Raw genomic sequence first — 24,342 nt, 5'->3', positions numbered from 1 at the left:
AACAATGATCAAACAAGAATGGACAAATTGGCTGTAGTCAGACGATGGCAAAGTCCAGTCAATACGCATCATTTTCCGCTTGTTGGGCATTTTGAATGGACACGCATACTCATCAGCGGTTTGCTACTGAGTGGCGCGTCACCCACAATTGTGTACACGTCATAAATCATGATTTATCGATTCACCCTTCGGGCTTGAGTCCTTAACTTCTCCGCTTTGTTAGAGAGAAAACAAATACAGTATCACGCCACATCTGGGGAGACAATAGGACGGTGATAGCTTGTTGATTTTGCCATTGTTCGCGCTAATAACAGTACCGATCGCTGTAAGGCATAAGTTTGAGCAGCTGGTTCGAAAACAAATTGGAAGACATAGGGGTCAGGGACGGGTTTTACGTCCTAATATCGCCTCTGTACTTAACTGTACGTTAAATACGGGTAGAGAGGAATGGGCATGTTTTCAGAAAACGGTTATTATATGCGTGAATAATTTCATCAGGTTGGCAAATGACTATCAATGTAACAATACTTTAGTCTCCAACCAGACCCAATAGATTGCAAAGACCGTATCCAACTGGAAGAAGGAGCCTATAGTGCAATCTTGGGTTGGCTATGAAAACTCCTTCTGCCTGTTGGATACGGTCTTTGCCAACCCGTAGGTCTGCTTGGAGACTAACAATACTTTACGTTTGGGCCTGCATTGTTAGTAGTAACACCTAGCTTCTGTGCACTGTGAACCAGTCAGTATTGCCCTGATGAAGATGACAGACAGTCCTCGAAACGACAGGCTCTTGTAAAATACTTGGTTGTGAATAAAAGAACCTTGCTATTCGGTTGTTATATGGTTTGTCACAAAACGTTGCTAGATACAGATACGATAGCCTTCTATCAATTACAGTTAGAGAGAGAGATTTGTTTAGTTGTACTTAACTGTACGCTAAATACGGATAGAGAGGGATGATTTATGCAATATGAATGATCTGTTGGATGAGCATTATGCATGTTTATCAGGAAACGGCCGTAATATGGTTTGTCACAAAACGTTGCTAGATACAGATACAATTTATGAAAAGCCTTATATCAATTACCGTTTGAGTGAGAGATTCGTTTGTTAATTTAACGACATTGCTTGAAGATTGCGCCCTTTTTAACGTCTATGTGCGCAATGAATATGGTTTATAATACAATAGTCTTACATGTTCTGCAAATTTTAGAAGTCTTTCTAAGGTCACAAATAAAACACCGTTGTAAGAAATTATCCTTTAGAAATTGCCATTTTCCAGCCTTATGTGCGCAATGGATTTGTTGGTTTATAATATGATATTTTTTTTACATGATTTGCAAACTTCAAAAGCGTCTCTAAACTCACAAACATAGTTATGAGAAGTTATACTTTAGACTGCTAGATAACAACTTATCCCTGTACCATCGCATATCGTATTCAGTGTTACAAATATTTTCCCTTGAAACTTGTTCCACATTCAATTTGGCTATGTTAACCGTCAGTTTTATTGGTCTATCTTCAAATGGCTAACGTTGCAAAAAGGTGGACGTATACACGTATGATTTTTCCATCAAGTAGTTGCTTATGTTGTTTACTATTTTCTTTTCTTTTTTATAAATTTGACAATCCTGGCAGAAATTGCGTTTTCAATGAACCGGTTTAATTTTCAAATGGCTTAAGTTGCAAGAAAAGGAGACGGTTACACGAATACTTTTCTATCAAATAGTTGCTTATGTTGTTTACACAAGCATATTTTCTTTTCTTTTTTATAATCATAACTTTGACAGTCGTGACAGAAATTGTCTTGTTGAATGAAGCACCCCGCGATGATAAATTACTTATACAGGTCACTGCGTGACCTCGCTATAATGTCAAATTGGACGGAATTGTTGCCGCGGGAACTGCACGATAATTTCCCACCATTTGGGGTCCGGCCAGGAGTCTGGAAATGATGACGGATGACGTAATCTTCTTGACACCTGACACGATCTCCAAGCAGAAGTGGTGAGAAACCGTTACGTTTCCTTGCTTTGTTAAAAACTGGCTCTTTGTAACAGAAATCTAGCCTCTACCAGGCTCCGCGGATGGCTGGAAAAACAGTAGAAATTGGCCAAATAGAGTGAATAGTATGCTAAGGAAGTCGACTACGGAGACAGGGTCCAATATTCCATCCTAGAGCGGCAAACTATACCCCTATAGCAAACTATTTTGTCAATGTCTGCTCTTTCCAGCCGCCTCTGGAACCTGGTAGAGGCTAACAGAAATCTGGAGCTAGAAAACATCATACCATTCTGCCTTCGTTAAGTTCGTGACACCTGACCGGCCTAGTAGCGTTTTATAGCTAAGTTTCGGTACAAAATGTGAATATATACGTATATATATAAATATATACGTATCTGTTGAAGGAAAGTTTAATATTACAACACTGCCCGTGACCATCTGTACCTACAGACTTAAATCACTGGTGGTACATCATACGGTTGTGAGCAGATGAGTGTGTATGTGTAAGTGTAAGCGTTTGATACATTTCTTTAGAAAAACAAAACAAAACAGAACCTTGCCAATCTCTCTCTCTCCCTCCCTCCCTCTCTCTGTATATCACCGCCACCCTCTCTCTCCCCCTCTGTCTCTCTCTGTCTCTCTCTGTCTCTGTCTCTGCCTCTCTCTCTCTCTCTCTCTCTCTCTCTCTCTCTCTCTTTAATTTCATTCTTTAATTTGTTTGTTTTGTTTTCCTATCCCTGTCTTCCTGTCCATCTATCCTTTCCCACATGGCGACCACTAGGGACTGGCGGCCGTGGACTCTGCCACAGTGCACTTAATTTGCCCCCTTGAAATTGCTTAGTCTAATCATACATACATGTATTCAATGTAGGAAATTGCTGAAATTGATCCTGATGGGGTAACTAGACCGTTTACACAAATGGTGGTCGGGAAATAGGCCGAGCCAACATGTTCAACATCAAGTTACATAATCGTTGCAGATGATACTATAATACAAGTGAAAGAAACTTCTTCAAACAAATGTATCTAGAAGAAATCAATACGTAGAAGTGACCAAGAAACTAACACCGTTTAACGTTGCCCACCTTTGAATAAACTTATAGATACACAAGGAACAAACGCTGACATTTGAATAGAATCGAATTCAAGCCTCGGGACATGGCTTATGTTTTGTTTTGTGTTCAAAGGTTTTCAGCTAAAGTTACCGTGAATTCGACACTTTTAGATTCCTTACACGGTATATTGCTCGGAGTTTCTACGAAAGTTATGCTGAAATTTGATCGTTACCGCGAGTTGATAAACTGCTATATCAAGTGATATCAATTGTCTGTCTAACCGTTATTTATTCTCCGCGATATAATTGAGCAATTATCATCAGTTAGATCAGCTGCCCAAAGGGTCAACGCTATAATGGCGACCAATTTACCCCCATCTCCGGGTATTGTTAGGGACGGTTGCAGCGCGCCGAGGGAGTAATGTACAAGGTTAACGAGTGTTGAAGCGGGCAGACTTGTATATAGGGGTGGGAAGCAGTCACTCCTGGTCCTGAGCCATTCTCAGTTGTTACTTTGCAGTCTTCTGTAGTGGACGGACGACAGGCTAGCTTCGCTCTCTTCGAATCAACTGTCCACAAAATATCTGCTACGTTCAGCAAGCACCGGCGGTCCAAACATTCGCGCTGTGCTAATTTGACAAAGTTGGTGCCGTGAGTTTGTGAAAATTCTGTTTGTATCGAAACTTCTTGACTTTTGTAAAGATCCAGTGGATGATTTTCTTTTCAAATTTGTGACGGGGAAGATTTGAACGTTGAAGGAGAAAGTATACGGGTTTACGGCAGAGTTCTAGGGAACGCTCTCAGTTTTTTGGGCTAGGAATCGTCTAACGTTGGAAATGACATCGAACCAGGGAGCGTCGGTTTCACGTCGTTTGACGGGCTTCACTGTCAGGGACATCCTTGGTTGGGATGACGACGTCAGAGAAGCCACGCCACCACCAGTCGACGACAGGGAGCAAGAAGGTGAGAAAGTTTCCCTGTGTAGAGCTATTGTTAACAACATTAAGGTTTTAGGGATAGGTTATATTATTCCAAGTAGAGGTTTCGATCGGGGGGCTAGGAGTGGCCGCGATTTTTAACGTTGCTCTCCCTCCTTAAAGACCCACTATGTAGTTTTAGGCCAATACAGAAAGTAGATTTTCCTACTGTTTCTTTGCATAGCAAGCTTTATCAACTCTATAGAATCGCTAACCGATATTCAGGAAGGGAGGTTACAACATTACTGCATCATACAAACAACTTTAAAAAAAAACCTGTTATCCTCCATCCAAAACAACACATAGTGTGAAACTAACACATTGCCCAGTTGGGTGCCTGTTTACAGTTCACCAGTTTCTGTAAAAAATCATCCTTACCAGAGTTCTTGCAGTTTTGAAGGGAAAATAACCACACTTTATTGATACCCTTCAAAGTAGACTCTCTAGAATAAATTAATAGTTATTTGTTATTTATTATTTAACCCTAACATCTGGCAGTCTAAAGTGTGCCTAAGTGATTAGACCACCATGGGGGTCCTCCAGTGCACTGGCATGTTGTTGCTTATCTACTATTGAGGTGGTGTCCGGGAGTTTTTGTTTTGTTTTTGTACAGTTCACAAACACCAAAAACAGACGAAATAATGAAGAAAATATGCTGAAAAGGGGTTGTACATGTCAGTACCTGCCATTAACATTTAGCTTTATTCACAAGAATATTTTCAATTTTTGCGCCAAAATCCTACATAGTGGGCCTTTAAAATCGCGATCACTCCTAGCCTCCCGATTGAAACTACTCTCCAAGCAGAGGTTGGTGGGGAAGATCGTGACCGTTTTATCGTATGCCCCGTTTTTCGCCCGCTATCCCCACAAATTTTTCCGACGTGGGGATAGCGGACGAAAAACTGGGCATATGATAAAACGGTCACGATCTTCCCCACCAACCTCTGCTTGGAGAGTAGTTTGAAACCTCTGCTTGGAGAATAAGGTTTTGTAATTCTGTGGGAAACCGGGCTCGATGTGAACTGATAAACCGAAAAGTATTAGCTATTACATTATACATGTAACTGCTATATTTGATAGTTTTTGTTGCCTGGAGTCCCGGGTTAGAGTTCTATTGAATGTATAAATGTCGTGTAATACAAACATCATACATAGAATAGCATAAACATATGGATATATATATATATATATATATAGCGTACAGGCGCTAATTTTGTGTAACCATGTTACTATCCAGCAGATTGTTACATATCTTGTCAACTTGTCTTTTTCCAGCATAACTTCTCTCTATTCTTACACCACAGTGGTTTTAGTAGAAGACACCGTTAGTAACAAGAGGGCGGGTGAAGACAACGACGCACGAGGCATCGCCACGACCTCTAGAGTTGAACCCAAGCACAAGTCAAGGTCACCGGCAAACGAGGAGGCAGACGCCGAAGATAAAGACGAGAGAGGGGGAAAGAAGAAAAAGACCAGGTACAGGTGAGTGATACTGTGAGCTGATACAAGGACCAAACATAGCACGTCGGCAGAACGTAAGCGTTTAAGGTCGTGTTCGCGTATCTAAGGTTAATATCTCGCATATTGGTTCATCTATAGCTAGTTGTGCCCAATAACATATCTAGCTCATGCAACGGCTGTTACTTCGATGCAACGTTGACCAAAGAGAACAAAAGAGATACGGTAGTTATGATATGTTTGAATAGGAGGCTAATTACCGTATACGCATTACGTTCTGACGACGTGCTGCCAAACTTAGTCTAAGGGCCCCGTCACACTTGTGCGTATATGCAAGTCCACATGAGTTGCGTATTAACATGTTTAAGTTTGCAGCCGAAGAAGTAATTTCTTTGGTTCGATAACTAGGCTGCACAAGGGTGGGTCCAAGTAGAAAACAACTTCTTCCCTTCAAACTGTACATAAACCAAAAAAAAAGTTCATGTGCAGCTCATACGCTCTTGAATAAACGCACAAGTGTGTTTGCCCTGAGGCGGGTTTGTGGCACGTTTGCGATCTCTCTGCAACCGAGAGATTTGACAGAGCGCTTTAAGAATGTAATCCATGAAAAAACGAATCTTTTTATGGTTTATGTGTTTAAAATTTTGATCTTTTTAGTCATTTTGCATGGTATTCCAATTGCAAAGTCAAGGGTAACACAAACCCAGTTCAGAAACAGTGGATAACAACCCACTGCCCCCTACGGCCTCAAAATGGTTATGGGACTACCTTTACCTTACCTTTACTTTACACATTCCAATTCCTTAAGCAAATGTGTCTTTATCTCGTTTCTAATTTAGGACAACGTTTTCAACTTATCAACTGGAGGAACTCGAAAAGGCCTTCGAACGAGCCCCCTACCCAGACGTCTTTGCGCGTGAAGAGCTGGCCATGAGACTGAACCTGAGCGAGGCTAGGGTTCAGGTTAGTTGATGAGTTATTAACTGGTTAGTTGATAACTTATTCATGTAACCAGTATATGACAGCAGAATTAAATGTCGTGATGTCAAACGTTCAATCTATTTTCTATGTTGTTTTCCTACCAGGTTGATTTGACTTGATGTGACTTTAATACTGTTAACATCTACTAAAATAATTCCACCAGAGTACATAATTCCGCCACCCTGAAAATAAACGTCCAAACAGATCTCCAAACCAACGTCCCCCAGTATAATGCACTCCTGTATATCTAAACTATGCATACCTGGGGGTGCTGCACTAGAGATCTCTCAAACCCACTGTTTTTCAAAGTGGCGGATTTATGTAACCCATCGGATTTATGTTGATATATGAAGATTACACGTTTTAACGTACTTTAAAGGTTGCACTATTATCATAATCGAAACTTAACTCGTCGTATCGTCCTTTCAAAATGTATGACGTTGAGCCAAATGTATCGTGTAAAACTAGCACGTAGACATTCGATACGGGATATTTAGGTTCAATAACATAATTATGGTAAATTGGACTGATTGGTCTAATCAAATATGATTGATGTTTGACATGAGTGGCTATAATGAAAATTACCTCCCGTGATTATGAACAATGGGGGAAATGGCCGGTTGATTTCAAAAGCGGTTTCTCTGTATAATTTGATCAAGTCCTTGATTTGATTGACAGGTCTGGTTCCAGAACAGACGAGCCAAGTGGCGCAAGCGCGAAACTCCCCGGCGGTCTGCGGACCAACTCAACAGTAAGTTACCAATGTTCCGTTCTGTTACTGTAAATGCATTTAAGTTGGTTTTTATCTCGCGGTAAGGGTAACATGACGACATGTTTGCGATGGTTTTAAGTTTGCGGCAGCGCTATAGTCACATACTGCTACAGTGTCAGACAAAATGTTCGCGGTGGTTTTAAGTTTGCGGCAGCGCTATAGTCACATACTGCTACAGTGTCAGACAAAATGTTCGCGGTGGTTTTAAGTTTGCGGCAGCGCTATAGTCACATACTGCTACAGTGTCAGACAAAATGTTCGCGGTGGTTTTAAGTTTCCGGTGAAACGCCGCCGCGAACATACAACCACCGCGAACATGTCTGCATTTACAGTATGTGTTCCTTGCATTGTGTTTGATGCTAGTTATGCCATGCTGATTCGATTACATGGAGGACATCCACATGTGCATCAATTTTCGAACTTTTAAAAAAAGTTTTCGACCATACTTTAAATCGTACAAAGCAGACGCAACATGACAAAATACACGCTGAAAATTGCAAAAACATATATCGGAAAACGGGTACTAATGTCGTAGAATGCCAAAGCTAATTCCAAAAAATAAGTCAAAGAAGGAGATGCAAAAGACCAAAAATGAAGAAATGAATAATCTATTATTCAGTATACCAAACTCTGCGTGTTTGGTAATTTGTTCAATGTACTTCCTGATTACTTGCATTTCATATAATGAAGTCAACATTTTTTGCCAAACGTTTTTGTATCTGTCTTAACTACAACCTGGTTTAACTGCAACCTGTTCTAGCTATAACCTGTTCTAACTGCAACCTGTTCTTAGTATAACTTGTTCTATTAAACTACAACCTGTTCTAACGTTAACTACAACCTGTTCCTGTTCTTAGTATAACATGTTCTTAGTACAACCTGTTCAAACTACGACCTGTTCTAACTGCAACCTGTTCTGTTCCCAAGGGCTGTACTGCTCCTTGGCTGCAGGGTCTTCTTCCTGCAGCGCTCGGCGGCTCCTCAGAGGAAGTCTTCCCGAGACCAGCAACGTCACATCCGGCTGGACCACAGCCGCCCACCACCCGTTCCTCCTGCCAGCCTCCCTGATGACGTCACATCTCACCTTCGTTCAGTCCTCGCAGACGTCACTTCCGGGGGCTTCTGTGACGTCACACGTTCGACAGGAGGGCGTGACGTCACAGATGGGTCTCTTGCCGACCAGTCTCCATGGTGACAGCCCACCGCAAGGGCCAGGTGCCCCGAGAGAACCGGCGTCCCTCCAGAAACACAAGGGGAAACGCCAGGGGAACGCGGAGAAGAGCTTCTCGGCGGGGGTGCTTGGGGAGTACCGAAGGCTGGCCAGCCTCGGCACGCTGAGGATGCGAGCTCGTCAATTCGAAGAAAAGCTCTCCTCTACTTGACCTTCCATTTACTAATAAAAAAACAAACTTTCTAGATATTTTCTGAGATACTATAACAGTTGTGTGACAGTATGATATCTGCATTCGCATGTTTATCTCTAGTCTATCTCTACTTTACACAGAAATAACGGAAACAAAACAAGCAAACAAACAAACAAACAAACAAACAAAGTATAAGCAACTCAGATGAATTTCTTTGTTGAGATTCAAATAATGCTATGGTTATGAGCTTCGAATTCTAGCTCTTATATTTAAAGTCGTGATCCTTTTACAAGATCCTTTGCGAGTACGTAGTAGCATATATACATCCTGGAAGGGATAGATATGTTACAAAAAGAACTCAAGTTAACCAAAGTGAATTGTGCTCTGTATTGTTCAACTTTGCATCGTCGATTGTGAAGATTTAGGGTGTCACTACCGTCTGTTTCCGTTGCATGTTCGTGTTTTACAAACGGCTGCCAACAGTGCCTTATATTGTATTACTGATTTCGTGATATTTCTGCACGTTTTTTCTACATACCAGAATAGTTATTACGTATACACCTTCTGACGGAAAAGAATAAATTCGTATGACATTTCTTTGTCTATTGTGTTATGTTTGTTCATCTTTATGAATTATTTGTGACTGGAGTGTTCTTCGGTGGGCCAAGGCGTACCCAATAATGTGGTATATTAAATTATCAAATCATAGTATAGGGGTATCTTACTGGACTGCGCCACGTTGACGACTTCGCTGCGACCTAAATTGGATTTGTGTTACCCTTGCCTTTATAATGGGAATGTCATGCAAAACGTACGTAAGTATGACAAAAGAGACAACAAAACATAAAGCGTAAAAATATTAGTTTTTCATAGATGAAATTCGTTGAACGCTCTGTCAAATCGCTCGGTTGCGGCATATCTGAGTATAATCATTAACCGCTACAGTAAGGTCGCCAACGTGCCGCAAATCCAGTAAGATAAGATACCTGCTATACTCATGACGTAGACCGGCTCTGAAATCGCCACAGAATTCGAAGTCATGGCAAAACAAGCCTAAGCCATCGATCTGCTCAGAGATTAGAAGTTTTTGACTGTTTAAAAATCTTCTGAAAGGGAAATTATAAGTAATTTATTAAAGTAATTCGAAAGACTCATGTGTAGGCGAGAGGCTGTAATGGGGACGAATGTCACATGATACTTTCTGTTCGTACACCTTAATTCAACTCTTCTTCTTTCAAAAAAGATGGGAAGAATCTAAAGACTAGACAATTGACTGATTTTCAACCAGCTACAGTTAACACGATTTTTTAAATAAAATTTGTAACATGCGCCAAAACTGCAGACAGCACAAGGTCTGTATTTGAACCGCTCATCTGAAGGATTAAATGCTTTACCTTATCAAAATCCCACTGAGAAAGCTTAAGAGGCTGCAAGTTAGATAGATTCTGCTAGGTGGCGCCACTGACTTACGTCATGTCTAGCTGGCGCGTGACGTCACCAAAATAGCGCCAAATCTGTGGGTTTGAACGACGCGGTGTTTCCCGCCAGTGGATTTCCACCGATTTTTCGCACGGAAGGGTCATCAAACTAAAAACCTTCGGTGAGTACCGAATCTTTGCGTATCCAGGGTCGTATTTTGTGCAGAACTTGTGTAGTTTTTTGAAGAAGAAGAAGGAAAATTGGGTGCGATTTTCGGCGGGTCACGTCTGGCGAGAGATCCAAGATGGCGCTTTTGAGTTGTGCCTGGCTTGTGGTCGGAATGTTAGGCAGAAAGCGCGGCTCCATTTTTGTCCTGCTCGCCGCTCTTCGAGCTCAAACCCAGCGCAGCAAGCCGCACATCACTCGCCCAGCCCCTTTTCCTCAACCCACAGTGTCCTAGCGTTAGCTCTCGCTGTAATTTTTAGGGAAAGATTCGCTCAATTTTGTGTCGGCAAATTTTTCTGTGCAGAAATATCGTCTGATTTTCTGTGTTTCATCTGGCGGGAATTGTTTCGGCGGCCGTGGTTCCAGAAACCTCGCCTTTGTTTCAATAATTACACGACAAATCTCTTCAGTCTGATCTGTGTGGGGTTCGGTTAGAATTGCAGTTAAATTTTGGGTATATTCTGAGGTAAAATGTCGTGCAACATCTGAGAGATTATATTTTATTCCAGAAAGAAAATAGGTGTGTGTATTCGTACATGTCTCGTTGTATTTTCCTCGACAAAACCCGCCTCGCTAGCAGCTAAAAATGAATTATTAGCTCGGTTACGTGCTCTGAAATATATTTGAGGTAAAATTAGGGTGATTTTGAGGTAAGAATTAGAACTAGTGGGCGTTTGGGTGGGGCTTGTCAGAGCTTTTTTTTTTACCGCGAAAAAAATGTTTTAGAGCGCGAAAATTATCAGACTGTGGCGGGGTCATCAGAGGGGCCCGCCTGTAAACAAGGGGGGGCGATCATTTCTACTTCCTTTAGGGTTCCCTTTCCTCCCCCACCCCACACATTCCACATAAACCATCCCTTACAAAATGCAAGTTTTTAATTTTTATGAAATAGTACATTTTTCTATTAAAATACGAAGTATTCCTGTGTGTATAAGATTTCTTGGAGTGAAATTTGACCCCCGTCTGCAAGAATGAATGGATGGTCCCCGGGTAATTTGCATGACTGGTTGAGCCTCTCCCAGATCCTGTATAAGTACAAATAGCCTAACACTGGCCAGGCTGGCTGGCTGTGCGTACGCTTTTCAGAACGTTTTCACACACTCACGGAACAAAGGAAAGACCGTTTATCATTTTTAAGTATTGGGATCCTTTGTTATATATATCTGTGTATTATCGTGCAGTGAGAATTGTATTTCTCGGGAACTTTTCCCATCGTTCTGTGAAGAAAATGTAAGAAAAACTATAAAAAGGTACTCAACTTTCACGTTCACTGTATTTCTATTTTATGCTTCAGAACATTTTCACACACTCATAGAACAAGGGAAAGACCATATATCATCATATTAAGCATTGTGATCCTTTGTTGAATGAGCTTCGCATTTTTCTGGAATCGTTCCCACCATTAAATTTGACAAAAACTAAAAATAGATACTGAATTTGCTTTTTTGTTATATCACATCGCAAACAATGAGAATTTGGTGGTTAAATTCTTGCTGCTTCATTGCGTTTAGATAAGCTAGGTTTCTGAGGTAATACACATGTTGATCTTATTTCTTTGATGCTTGTTCCAAACTGGACATTGCTATCACCATGCTAACATATCAATTCTCTGAAGATATTTATTACTAGAAGTTGGAACATAATGTCATCAATTTTTACCATTTTTATAACAATTGGGTAAGTTGCATCGAATGTAATTTTTACATATTTTCTTAGATATGGACATGTTAAAACACTGAAATTACACTGAATGATATTGTATAAAGGGATCCACAGTGTTTTAGTCATGCTATTCTTACATGTATCCAAAACTACATGTGTAGCCTCTACCAGGCGTTGCCGGAAAATGTAGAAATCGGCCAAATAGAAATATAACGTGCCAGGGGAGTTGGCCAGCCGATAGATACAGTTTGGTATGTCCAAAACTGTGATGACAGGTCTTTTTCTGCTCACCTGGCATGACACATTGTTTTTGATAACTCATCCAGGCGGGAATTTTCAATGTCCCTTATTTGTTATTTGTCTAAACTTGATTCTCCCTACAGTAGACTTGGAGCCTACTTCTCTATCTTAGTTTGTATAAAAATAAACCTTAGGTCTTGTTGAATACCATCAAGGAGGTTTAAATAGAGTATTTAAACCTCCTTGATACCATTGAAGCAAATTCAGCACAACATATTTGGAGGTAAAGCTGACCTCATGATTGGCTTTGGCAAAGGGTACCTCAAAATTATTGATATTTTACAACTTTCAAAAAGCTAGCCTACACATAGCCTTCTTAAGCTATCAAGTTCTGTCAGCGAAAAAATGTCAGCACATCTTTTGCTTAGTGGGAAGTCAAGATGATAACTAGTGATTTCGGAAATATTTCCTTTGTCCGCAGTGGTAAATGCCAATTGATTGGTCACGCCTTTTTTTTATAGCTCTTTGTAAGGGATTTGGACCTGAACGACCTTAATATTCTGGTATCTTATTTTAGCTTGAATGCAAAAGAAACCTATATGGGTCTGTAGATACGTGATAGCATTGTCTGGATTCCTGTCTTTTGTCTGATCAATTGTTTAGATATAGGTGTTGAGCCTCCATAGCAGGCCTTGTGGCATGACATTTTTGTTATTTCCTGGTGGCTATGGTTTCAGATGGGTCCCATTTTCTGTAAGATTCAAGAATGATAATTGGTAACAGGAACATTCCAATTTGGGCCAATAATACATGCATCCCTATGGGGAAGTTGACAGGAACATTTAGAAGCCTGTGAGGAGGCTAGGAGTAGGAGTTGTGTACATTTCCTTCCGGTACATAAAAATTATTTGCACAGAGACAGTGAGATGCAAAACAAAGAACAAACCAAAGAAACCAAGGTGTTTTGTATACGGCCGTAACATGCAAATCACATGGCTCAAAATTCTTTCTTCTATCAATTACGTAGAAACTTTCTGTAGATACTTCATTTTTTAGATACAGCCATTTTGCAGCCCGATTACAACACATGCTGTTACTAGTATATTAGTTAGATTAGTTGTGATTCTTGGCATGAAGCCTGACATTTTTTTTATCTTGCAAAATTGCAAGTTGTCTATATTTTCTCCCCCAATCTAAATAAAGATTCTGAAAATTATAGATTTCGAGCCCAAAAATCAGTTTATTGATTGTTCAATCGTGATCGACTTCTTTAGCGGAAAGATTGAACTTGGACTTCGAAGCAGCAAAAATTGCTTACGGTCAGCATGGTTTTTGTTGGCGATATGAGACCGCTTTATCAATTGTTTTTATTGCTTGTGAGGCGTGGCTAAGGGTTTTACATTCAAGGAGGTAGCCTTGTTTTACAATCTACCGAATCCAGTCAGAAGATAAGTCAATTGGAAGTAATCTTTGAGATGATTTTACCAAAGAAATACAATATTCATAATCTTATAGAAAAATTCAGGATGAATCGCAAACTGGCCTTTCAAGTTGTGATGAAATTGTACTGACTAATGTCTGTTTTACTGGTGTTTAACACAACTAAAATGGTCTAGTGGTCTGCTTACTCTTCTACTCGCCACATCTGATTTAGATTCCGTGGATCCACAGCCTGGGTCTGGACAAAACTGAAAAAGAGTTGCATTTTCCTTTGGGATGGGGACGTAAAGCCAGAGGCCCCATGTATGAGGGAGCTTATGGTGTCAAACCTCCGAACGTAGAAGAACCCAACACACCGAAAAGAGTTAGGGGTGCCTGGCTAAATACGCAAGCCGTACTGAAGCCACATTGCCCTGCTAGCTACAGTAAATGCAGAAATTGCCTGTTGGCTTAGGTCAGACTTATTTAATTTGTTGGTTTGTGGATATAAACCAATAAAAGAAATGATATACTGTAAATGCATTTAAGTTCGCATGGTTTTTATTTTGTGCCATGTGGAAAATAGAGTGTTCGCGGTGGTTTAAAGTTTGCGGCAGCGCTATAGTCACATACTGCTATGTAGTATTGGACACAGTCAGTGCGAAAACCGCGAACATAAAGCCACCGCGAACATTTCTGCATTTACAGTAATGTTAAACTGGAAAAACGTCCATGATAACTGAGTCTGAGGAAAAAGTCTGTACTCTGGAACACAGTTTTAGAGAGTTGATATGACCAGACTAAAATTTTCTCCCAGTCCTGTTGTTATCTTGATCTTGTGCTAGATTTAATATTTTAAATGTCCAAGAAAATAATTTGGTGTGGCCTTAGGTTTTTCCCTCAAAAGTGAAATATAGAAATTTGAGTATTGTGAGAAGTAGATCTAAACCAAGCAAATGTTCAATCTTGTGACTGGTTGTTTTCAAACCTCCTAACTAATATGAACTTGGTTCCAAAAGCTACCTCAGCAGTTATATCCCTGAAAATAATAACAGTAAGAATACTAAGATGGTACCAGCCAATATCCTATGAAAAAGAACAGCTAAGAAAATAGCTGTTCTAAGGAACGCAGTTGTATTGAACCTTGAATGTTCGACAGGGCGCTTGTCTGGAAAAATTGTTGATATATTTTTCTCAACTCATGGAAAATTTGGTGTGAATTGCAGGTGGTTTATTTCGAGCGTTGAGATTCCCGACAATCTTGTCTGCCTCAATCAAGACCAAAAATTGTTTTGAAACATTTGTTAGTTTTGCGGTGCTATTCTACCTTTAACAGTCTGCTGTTATAGCTATGGCTAGACTTGATATGGCTCTGTTAATATGCTTCTCACTCACTAGTACTAGGGCTCAAAATACTGGATGCATATTCACTTTTGTTCATCAAAATTTTGAGCTGTGCTCCCGATTTTTGTGTGCACCAGTGTGCCACAGTACCTAGTGTCCCAAAATTAATTTTGAGACCTGACTACTTCAAGCAGGGCTCAAAATACTTTTTCTACTTGTCGGACAATTAGCTCGTTCATGGCCAGTTAACAACACAATGGGGGCATTCCTGCACTAGTGCAAGCAACAGTTGAAATCACCCCTACTAGGCAGGCTCTACCTGCACCACTAATTTTCTTTCCAATTTCTTTCCTAAAAAAATGTGTGTGCTTGGTACTGGTTGTAAAATCTTGAAATCTACTGTATTTATCTGGATGCTTCTGTGAAAAATTCAAGGCAATTCTAGACTGTTCCTGGCTGTGCATGATTAGTGTTGCAGACTGTTTTTATAATCATGGACCAGTGCAGGTAAAATATAGGTACATATGAGGTGACAGTAACAGCCTGCCTTGGTACATGTTCTACTATTCTCGTGCGGCAACTATGATGATGATAAGACATCAGAAACACTTGCAGAACTCAAGTTATGCCTACTCACTGTAAATCCATTTAATATTGCGGTTAGTAATTTTAGCGGTCAAGGGAAGAAACATCACTGAGATGTTAGTCATGCATAAATTTTTCACACACAAATTTTTCATGTGCATATGTAGAAGGTATTTCAAGCCCAGTTTTAAGTTTTAGTCCAGTATCCCAACAAGCCACACCCAAAGGCTATCAGTGTGTCTCTCTTCAAATCACCTTTGTAATGGGATGGCTCCGGGTTAGCAATTAAGGTCCAGACTGTCCACAAACGGTACTTAATAACGTTCTTTTGGTCAAAAATCTCTCACGTTACGGAAAATGACCTGTCGTTGAATCGTGTTCGTTTCACAGGGTTTGTTTCCCTTTCTATGATGCAGTGATCAAATACCTGGAACTTAAGGGTGAAATCCTGTCATAGTTTAAGCTTAATAACTTGAAACAGAATTTAGTGGCTATTTAACAACAAAGAAATTAGTGTTGATGCGATGCCATGTGACTGGGAATTCGTGGGTGCGTCTGCAAGGTATTTAGGCCTTGGAAAAAATGTTGTGTTTCCCTAATGAAAACATTTTTTTTGTCGACCACTAGCAAGGGACATAAGATCTATCAACTTTAACATTTAAATGTTGTATCGGTCAGCCATTTAATCGTGTGGCACAGTGGTATGTAAATATTAACTCCTGCTATTTCATGAACATTCCATAAATGGCTCTAAAAAATCAACAAGTATACATGCACACGCACATACAAACACAGTGACATATGCATGCACAGTGACACACACTCTGAAGGTGGCAAGGTGGTTTTGTGGTTACTGTTGTCGACTTAGAATCGAAAGGTTTTCTGTTGGAATCCCTTGCAGGCCCCAGTGTTGCGCCCTTAGGAGAGGCACTTAACACTCTACTCGGGTTAAAATGAATACTTAGTTCCGGCTAGGCTACATCCTCTTGGATGGGACTTAAAATTTGAGGCCCCATGTGTTTGTGGAGAGTCACACCTCGATCACGTAAAGAACCCACCACCCTTATCGAAAAGAATAGGGGTCGATCCTGTTGTGAGTGGATGGACAGTCTTGCCTTACATAGCTTGTACAAAACTGGTGTGTTTTGCCAAAAGGTGTTTTACCAGTTATGCAAAACAAACAAATCACGCACACGCACACACTCACACACACACACACACACATATGCACACACTTATTCAAAAATTAGAATCAATCGGACCAATGATAGGACTATGTTGAATTTTTTATCCTCTAAATTTGAGCCAAGTACCATGTCTTTTCCTGTGAAGTGCAGTTTGCATAAACAATTTTGAGGTCGCAGAAATAATATTTTTGCAAGCTAAGATAATACATGTAACAGCGCTGCAACATGGGACACCTATTGTAGAAATCAGAAGTAAGTATCAGCATGAGAACCATGCTGCAATATTAGTATAAGAATGCTTAAAATATGGCCATTAAGTACTAGATATGCTAATGAATACTTAAGTATTTTGGATTTCATACTTGGCTTGATCCTTAAATTCATGCAGTGAGTTACCAACTGATGACACCAAAATCAAGTTCAAAACTGTGAATTATAACCTTGATGTTTTTAGTGGGATTTTCCGTGGCCGTTGCGGTTTAAGGTTTGGGTTAATAAAACATCTTGAAGATTTGAAGCCTGCTGTGGCCATCTGCCAGTTGACTATCACTTGTGAAGGAATCCTGTAGGAAGCGGCAATACATCAGGATACAGAACTGTTACACATGCACTTGGCTTCCGTTCAAGTAGCATTCTTGGTAAGGGCCACGGCATGTAAATTTTATGGATGACATCCTCTGCAGGTTTCAAATTTGATGCGAGAGGGCGAAGAAAATAACAGGATGGGTGAAAAAAACAAGGTGCCTAATTTTTCAAAATAGAAACCATAAATGTTGAAACAAGAATTGAAGCAACAAAACATGGCATCACAGCCAACAAGTCTTTTATCCAAGAAGTGCACAAAGTGACGCTAGTGTCGTAGACTGGTATGACTTACCAAGTTGGCAAATCATGGCTATCACATTGGTGCCATCAATCGAAGTATGGTAGTTTCACTTCTGCAACTACAGTCATGGCTACGTCACTGCTAGTTCTACAGTACAATCAAGGCAATAACACGACATATTTTCCCATTTTGGCACTTTTTTGTCAAGTTGACCTATTCAAAATCAGGTGAAAATTATTGAGTGAGCTGATGTCATCCATAAAATTTACTTGATGTGGCCTAACTTGGATTGCATAAACAGGGCTTGAAATAGTCTTTCCTGCTGTAGACCTGCAAGGGTGTAGGTGACAATCAAATTACCTGAACCAGGTAAATTTTACCTGTACCACTCATTTTCTTTCGTTTCAAGTCCACCAAAAAAATTGTTTTGAAGGTCCAAGCATATCTCAATTCTTGTGTACACTGGGATTTAGAATGTAACTAGTGCTGTATACCTAAAAGTAAGTAAAATCATGTTCAGGTTTAGGTCTGGGTTCAGTTCCAGAGGTTCAGCTTCAGGTCCCGACTTATAAGAAATAATCTTTATGGTTCAATGTAAAATTGCATGTTGGCATATATTTTACTTGAAAATTGGAAAATATACATGCAAAATTATATACAGTCAGTAGTAAACACTTTTAAGTAAAAGCTTAGTAGTAAACCAAAAAAGTGATGTTTTTGTCTTTTTCCAGTGCAAATTTCATGATCTATAGAAGATTTAGGATGGTTTAAAACAAAAAGGAGAGGTATATAAAAACTATAAGCTAGAGATTTTATTTAAGTCTGGACTTGTTTTCAGACGTTTAGGTTTTTTTTATTACTTGAACCTAAACGTTAGGTACAGTCCGGATCAGGTCTGGGGTTTTAGGTAGCGTACGCAACACTTAGTACATGTTAAGTGCAGGTAGATGAAATAAATACATTTCTCCAATTTTACCCACCTTTTTACTTACCTACAGGAGGTATTTCAAGCCCTGTTGAAGTAGTCAGCCAGGGAAGTAATTGTCAGTTGGAAATCCATGTAGCAAGTCCTGTCATTGTAATTGGAGTGGGTCGAGGGAACCTTAAGGGCTTGAATATCTGTGGACGATGTTGCAGTTATCTATCGCTTGGAATCATCTTTCTGAGGATAGATATGATCTGTATTTGAATTCCGTTGAATCTTGATAGAGTTTAGACAAAACTGTTTCCAATATGGCTTTTTTTTATTTGAAGGAAAGGTCTGATCAAGTTCACTGAGTTTACATTTTTACAATGTATTTGAAAAAAAAATGCTTACCTAAGAATATATCTGGTAAGTTAAATCAGCCGAATGTTGAACACCATTTTGCTTCGACTTTGAGATAATACTGAAATCACAAACAAATAACTGTATTCTGATAATTCTTATGGGTGTGCTTGAGTCTTTTTTCACAAATGCTTTAACCCACTGCTCAATATCCTTTCCTACTGACCTATACAAGTCGCTGCTTCAATCATTGCATACATGGCGTACTGTTAAGGGAATTCATGATATAAACTTGTTAGTGGTACTGGGGCATGACAGGCTGCCATCAAATTGGACAAGGTCTTCACTACAGGCCACTGGAGACATTTACTGATCCTCATGAAATTATAATGATACACATCATGGGCAGAAACTAACTTTCTGAAGGTGGGTTTACAATTACCGTAAATTCAGTTATATTTGAGAGTACTGTAAATGCATTTACGTTCGCTTGGTTTTTATTTCGTGGTAGGGAGAAAATGGAGTGTTTCCAGTGGTTTTAAGTTCGCGTTTGGAACAATAGTAGCGCTACAGTCACAGGCAAAAAAAACACTGCAAACATTTCTGCATTTACAGTACTTATTTTTGATGTACAGGGGAAAAAGAGGCGTTTGTCATGGTTAAAAAGTCCGTACAGTTTATACTGTGATGATTTTGCAATGGAGAGGTTACTGCGAAAACCGTTAACGTAAACCACCGCAAATATTTAAAGATCCACAGTGTTCATTTACTTATCCCCTGTATTCAGTACCTATAATCTAACTGTTAAGGATTTGAAGGAATGTTTAGGTAGATAATTTTTCAAAACAAAATGATAGCTATAGCTATGCTTAATTGTGAAGGACTTTTAATTTGATCATATGCGTGACTTGTGGATCGCCCTCTGGTGAATCTAGTTGTCTCAGGACAGCAAACCTCACCTCGAATGACCCCAAGAAAATTGACCTATGCAAATACGTAGCCTTATTGTTGAACAAGAAAATTGTTCCAAGAGCCATTTCATAAAAGTTTCTGATATTCGAACCCAAACATTTGGTCATTTGCTGTTAGGTTTGGGGTTTTCATGTAAAACGTGACATATCTTGGTCATATTTGTTAGGTTTAAGGTTTAGGTTTAGGACATGGCACAAAGTAATGAATATAAAGTACAGGAGACAGCCTTGTGATCAAGACTGACCTCCAGGGAAAAGGATAATGGTTCCATCCTCGTTGTGTGGGAGAAGTCTAAATGATAACTGGTATCTTCAACAGAAAATCAACCGCTTCGTTTACCAACGTTATGAACAGGAATCATTTTATTACTGGGTGAGCAAAATTAAAAGGTGTAAAAGGAATATGGATTATTTAAAATGTCTATGCTGATGATTCAAATACATCTGAATTGTTGGCTATAGAATTTATCAACACGGTATTTTGTTTAGTTCTGTAATTTTAGTACAAACATTTATTTAGAACGATTAGACATACAACTACGGTATGCTATGTTTCATGAAATAAAAGTTGTATACTTTTCCCCTTAATTTTTCTTTGGGTAGAAAAATAGAATTTGCACATGGAAAGTATATAATGTCACTACAGCTTGATATTTTGTGTGTAGGGAACTGGTGTGACACTGATGAATGGATGCCATGTGGTCAACATATGCCCAAAGTTTTCTCTTCTATATATCCTTCTTTTAAGTAAGTACTGTAAATGCAGAAATATTTGTTGGTTTTATTTTTGTGTTTTTCGCGACTAAGTCTTAACCACACACTTAAAACCACCGCTAAAAGCCATTATGTGACTGTAGCGCTACTCTTGTTTCAAACCACGGGGAACACTCAATTTTCCGGGAATTTAAATCCCCGCGAACATTTCTGCATTTACAGTAGTGTTTCTAAGATGATAACTATGTTTAGTTTATGTTCAGATGACCAAATAGTTCCTGTTGCTGTTGTTATACTGGCTGTAAAATTTCGTATGTTGAACCAAGTAAATCTGTTAATGCTTCAGGGTTTATTTTGTAACCAAAGGGAAAACCTGGAAAGCAAGATAAAGTAGTCTATATGTTGGAAATGGGTAGCAAATAGCACAGTAACATGGCTTGTATTTCAGATACAGATTGAGGAAATCCCCTTTGTATTCATTAGTGAGAAATAGGAGGGAACCAAACAGCCCACATTCATTTGTCAATGTCGTGTCGTCAGTGGTGACTTGGGGATAAGTCCTCATTAAAAACATTTCAATTCAAATCTAGGGAGAAGTTTCCATCCAAAGATGACTATTATTCATTCAGTGTTAATTATGAACTTATTGCTTTATTTGTACAACCACAGAATACATGATTTATAGTATTTGGAAGCTGCAAAAATATTTCGGTATTTTTTTAGTGCAATTTTATCCAAAGGCTCATAGCCATTGTGAGCAGTAGCTACTGTTTACGTGAATGCTTGAAGCCAACTAGGAAGTAATACCTCAAATGATTCCCCAGTATTCCTTAGAATGCAAAATCTGCTCTTGCTGATTTGCAAGTCTCAAGTTCAAGCAAAATCATCTTAACAGCTATCTTCAGACCTTACAAGTCACTATCTGATGGGTCCATTTTGCAGTGGGGTAGTCCCTTACTTCCGCTATACGAACACACACAGAACCGGCCACAAAAATCTGTCGGGCTGCCAACACATTGTGGAGGCTTGTTGAACTCTGACCCTCCCATCTGGGCGACAGTCTGCCTAACTCTGTTACCTAACTTTGCAAGCTGTCGCTAGTTGCCTAACATGTACCGAAGGATACATTCCAGGCTTGTCAATGAAAAGGCTATTCAAGTCCCTAGGAGGCGCTCGGGCTGGAAAGACAGGATTGGTACAAATCTGTTTCAGGGCAGGATGGTTGGGTTAAGGTTGTGGTGGATTTTGAGCCCTGTCTGGATGTTTGTAACAAGCTTGTGGGTGCTTTGACCTAGATTTACAGACAGGAGGTAGTCCTGCAAGAGCTTGCTGATTTATAAGAGCATTTGATGGACAGAAAAGATAGAAACATTCAAACAATTGAAATGTATTAGTCTTTGAATTATTTTGATGGGGCAATTAGAATGTAATAGTTTTAAATTTTTTTTTTGTGGTTGCATGGAACAATGGAATTGTAGTGTTTTTAAACATCTTTTTGTGGTTAGATAAGGGAATTGAAATATAATGTTTTTTAGATATATTTTTGTGTTTGGACGAAACAATGGAAATTAAATGTTTTTTAGTCATTTTTTGTTCGGGAGAAATGAAATGTAATGTTGTGGTTGAATGAAACACAATGACCCCGTTCACACTCATTTTTTTCAATCGCGATTGAAGTATAATCGCGATTGTTCGATCCGATCGCGATTGAACGCAAAGAAACTTTTGCGTTCACACTGCTTTTCGCCAAGTGGATTAAAGTACGCCGTGATCCGACCGCGATTGAAGCACGAGGTCAAAGGTTCGGCGTCGCTTGCTACAAAATGGCGGGAGTCCCCCAACTCTTGATGATTTTGTATCTCTGGAGAATGTTCTGTAGCCGTGGAAGGGAACGCAATCGGCGGGCTATGATCGCGAGAAGGCGTGAACGACGAAGGCTTTTGTATATTGGCCTCGCTGTAGTACGGGTAATGAACGCGACAAGTGCTGTAGACAGGACAATCTGGGAGCTTGAATGAAGCGACGATTGGTGGGAAAACATTGTACTTGGTACATTACTTATGTGATAAGTTGCGACCCTAGCCTTGAACCGGCCGAAATCCCCGCGGATCGCGATGGAATGAATCGAAGTTGCGTTCACACTCAAAATTTGATAGGATTGGATTGGATCCGATCGCGATTAATCCAATCAAACTACCTCCGGAGGTAGTTACAATCCAATCGCGATTGGATCGTTTTGGATCGTTCCAATCGCGATTGGGAGCGTTCACACTGAAAAAATCAATCGCGATCGGATCGATTCAATCGCGATTATACTTCAATCGCGATTGAAAAAAATGAGTGTGAACGGGGTCTAAATATAGACGTGTTCTTTTAGATTTTTTTGCAGATGCCATTGCATAACGTATTCTGCTACAACACTGTTTACTCAGCAAATATGTATAGTTTACTTCAGTCAACAATGAGAAAGGTTGATACTGCTAGTGTTCTAGATACTTAAACACAGTCTTAGACTATTTTGGCCACATGTTGTGTTGCAATGATAGGATAAATGTTCAATTTATGATGTACCTGGGTGCTATCTGACAATCAGGCCTCTCCCATCAGATAGTATTAAAACACTGGAACGAGATAGCAAAATTAGAAGAGTTCACATGTTTTCGACAGCATGCCAAGGTTAAGCTTTTTGTGCTACTGTAGTTCTTAACAGTAAATTAATTTTTAGCTATTTTGATGTCACTATTCAACCAGTAAAGTCTCGTTGCAAAAATTTGATCGCTCTTCCTGCTGAGGCAAAATTGAATGCCGTGTACAACTCCCTTTCCCCCCAACTGCTAAAACTACCGACCTAAAACTATGCAATATTAAATGGATTTCTGACCGTACCAATTTCCTCTTAATCCTCTTAACAGCGGCATGGTACTTCTTGTCACGGCATAGGGGCCCATCTTGCTTCTTTCTCTGGTCTTGAACTAGTTTTTACTGCATGTCTGAACCACTTATTTTCCTTGGCTTTTTAATCTACCAAAAATCATATTAATGTTTTAGAATGTTGCTGGTCAAACAAACCTCCAGTCGTAAGCCACTGAAGAACAGTGCCATCTAATTTTACTGAGTTAGACCCTTCAAATTCTTATCTTGAACAACCACCCCCAGTTACTTTAACCATCTCCTTGTTCCATCTTTAACTTAAAGTTTAAGTTGTTGTTGAGACCACTTTTGACGGAGAACCATTTTGAATTTTGTTAACTGTATGTCTACCTTGTCCCCCAATGACCTGGAGGTCAAGGGACTAGGTAGATAGTTAGGTTGCTGTATTCAAGGATGTTCCATTTGAAATTTTGACATTGTTTTACTGAAGTTTTGTTCTTCCTGTTTGTGTACAGTGAATGATGCCAGCACTGCACGCGGGTCAGAAGGCCCAGGACCCCGGGGACTTCGCAGACATCGGCTCGCCTCACATCACGCGCAGGGGGAAAGGCATGGCGTCCGGCAGCGAGGGGGGAACCCCTGAACACCCCGGACACGAGGAGGAACAGGAGTGAGGGACATTATCATATGCTTCTTGTGTTTCTGCATTCATTCATTCATTCATTCATTCATTCATTCATTCATTCATTCATTCATTCATTCATTCATTCATTCCTCCTTTCTTTTTCTTCCTTGTTTTGCTCCGCTCTTTTGCCCCGTTTTTCCTTCCTAGTTTTCCTTCCTTTTAGTTCCTTCCTTTTGCTTCCTTGTTTTTCTTCCTTGTTTTCCTTCATCCCTTCCTTCTTCTCTGTCCTTGTTTTCCTTCCTTCTTTGGCTCTTTTCTTTCCCTCTTGTTTTCCTTCCTTTTCTTTGTTTTTCTCCCTTGTTTTGCTCCCTTCTTTT

At 39.8% G+C, this 24,342-nt stretch overlaps 3 protein-coding genes across 7 annotated transcripts in view; 2 read left to right on the top strand and 1 right to left on the bottom strand.

The window, feature by feature from the left end:
- LOC136423105 (chymotrypsinogen A-like) overlaps positions 1–8,273 on the bottom strand; it is a 38,184-nt gene extending 29,911 nt beyond the window's left edge. For both annotated transcript variants that reach the window (XM_066411127.1, XM_066411128.1), the window contains exon 1: positions 8,158–8,273. The gene's annotated coding sequence lies outside the window, so the exon portion shown is untranslated. The remainder of the gene's footprint in view (positions 1–8,157) is intronic.
- LOC136423106 (retinal homeobox protein Rx-B-like) lies at positions 3,501–9,206 on the top strand. The gene is made up of 5 exons (XM_066411129.1): positions 3,501–4,021; positions 5,340–5,517; positions 6,333–6,456; positions 7,153–7,225; positions 8,174–9,206. The coding sequence occupies exons 1-5, from the start codon at positions 3,895–3,897 to the stop codon at positions 8,626–8,628; spliced, it is 957 nt and encodes a 318-aa protein (XP_066267226.1). The 5' UTR covers positions 3,501–3,894; the 3' UTR covers positions 8,629–9,206.
- An 871-nt stretch (positions 9,207–10,077) lies between these two features.
- Positions 10,078–24,342, top strand: part of LOC136423705 (cohesin subunit SA-1-like) — a 40,055-nt gene continuing 25,790 nt past the window's right edge. For 3 of the 4 annotated variants that reach the window (XM_066411984.1, XM_066411986.1, XM_066411983.1), the window contains exons 1-2: positions 10,079–10,210; positions 23,856–24,010. In XM_066411984.1, coding sequence (XP_066268081.1) covers positions 23,859–24,010 — 152 coding nt within the window. In that variant the 5' untranslated portion in view covers positions 10,079–10,210; positions 23,856–23,858. Of the gene's footprint in view, positions 10,211–23,855; positions 24,011–24,342 lie in introns of all 4 variants that reach the window. The other variant, XM_066411987.1, reaches the window with a different exon arrangement.

This window comes from Branchiostoma lanceolatum, chromosome 17 (assembly GCF_035083965.1).
Source record: "Branchiostoma lanceolatum isolate klBraLanc5 chromosome 17, klBraLanc5.hap2, whole genome shotgun sequence".
Taxonomy (NCBI): Eukaryota; Metazoa; Chordata; class Leptocardii; order Amphioxiformes; family Branchiostomatidae; genus Branchiostoma; species Branchiostoma lanceolatum.
The sequence above is the reverse complement of the archived record's forward strand: the minus strand, read 5'-3'. Positions and strand labels throughout refer to the sequence as shown.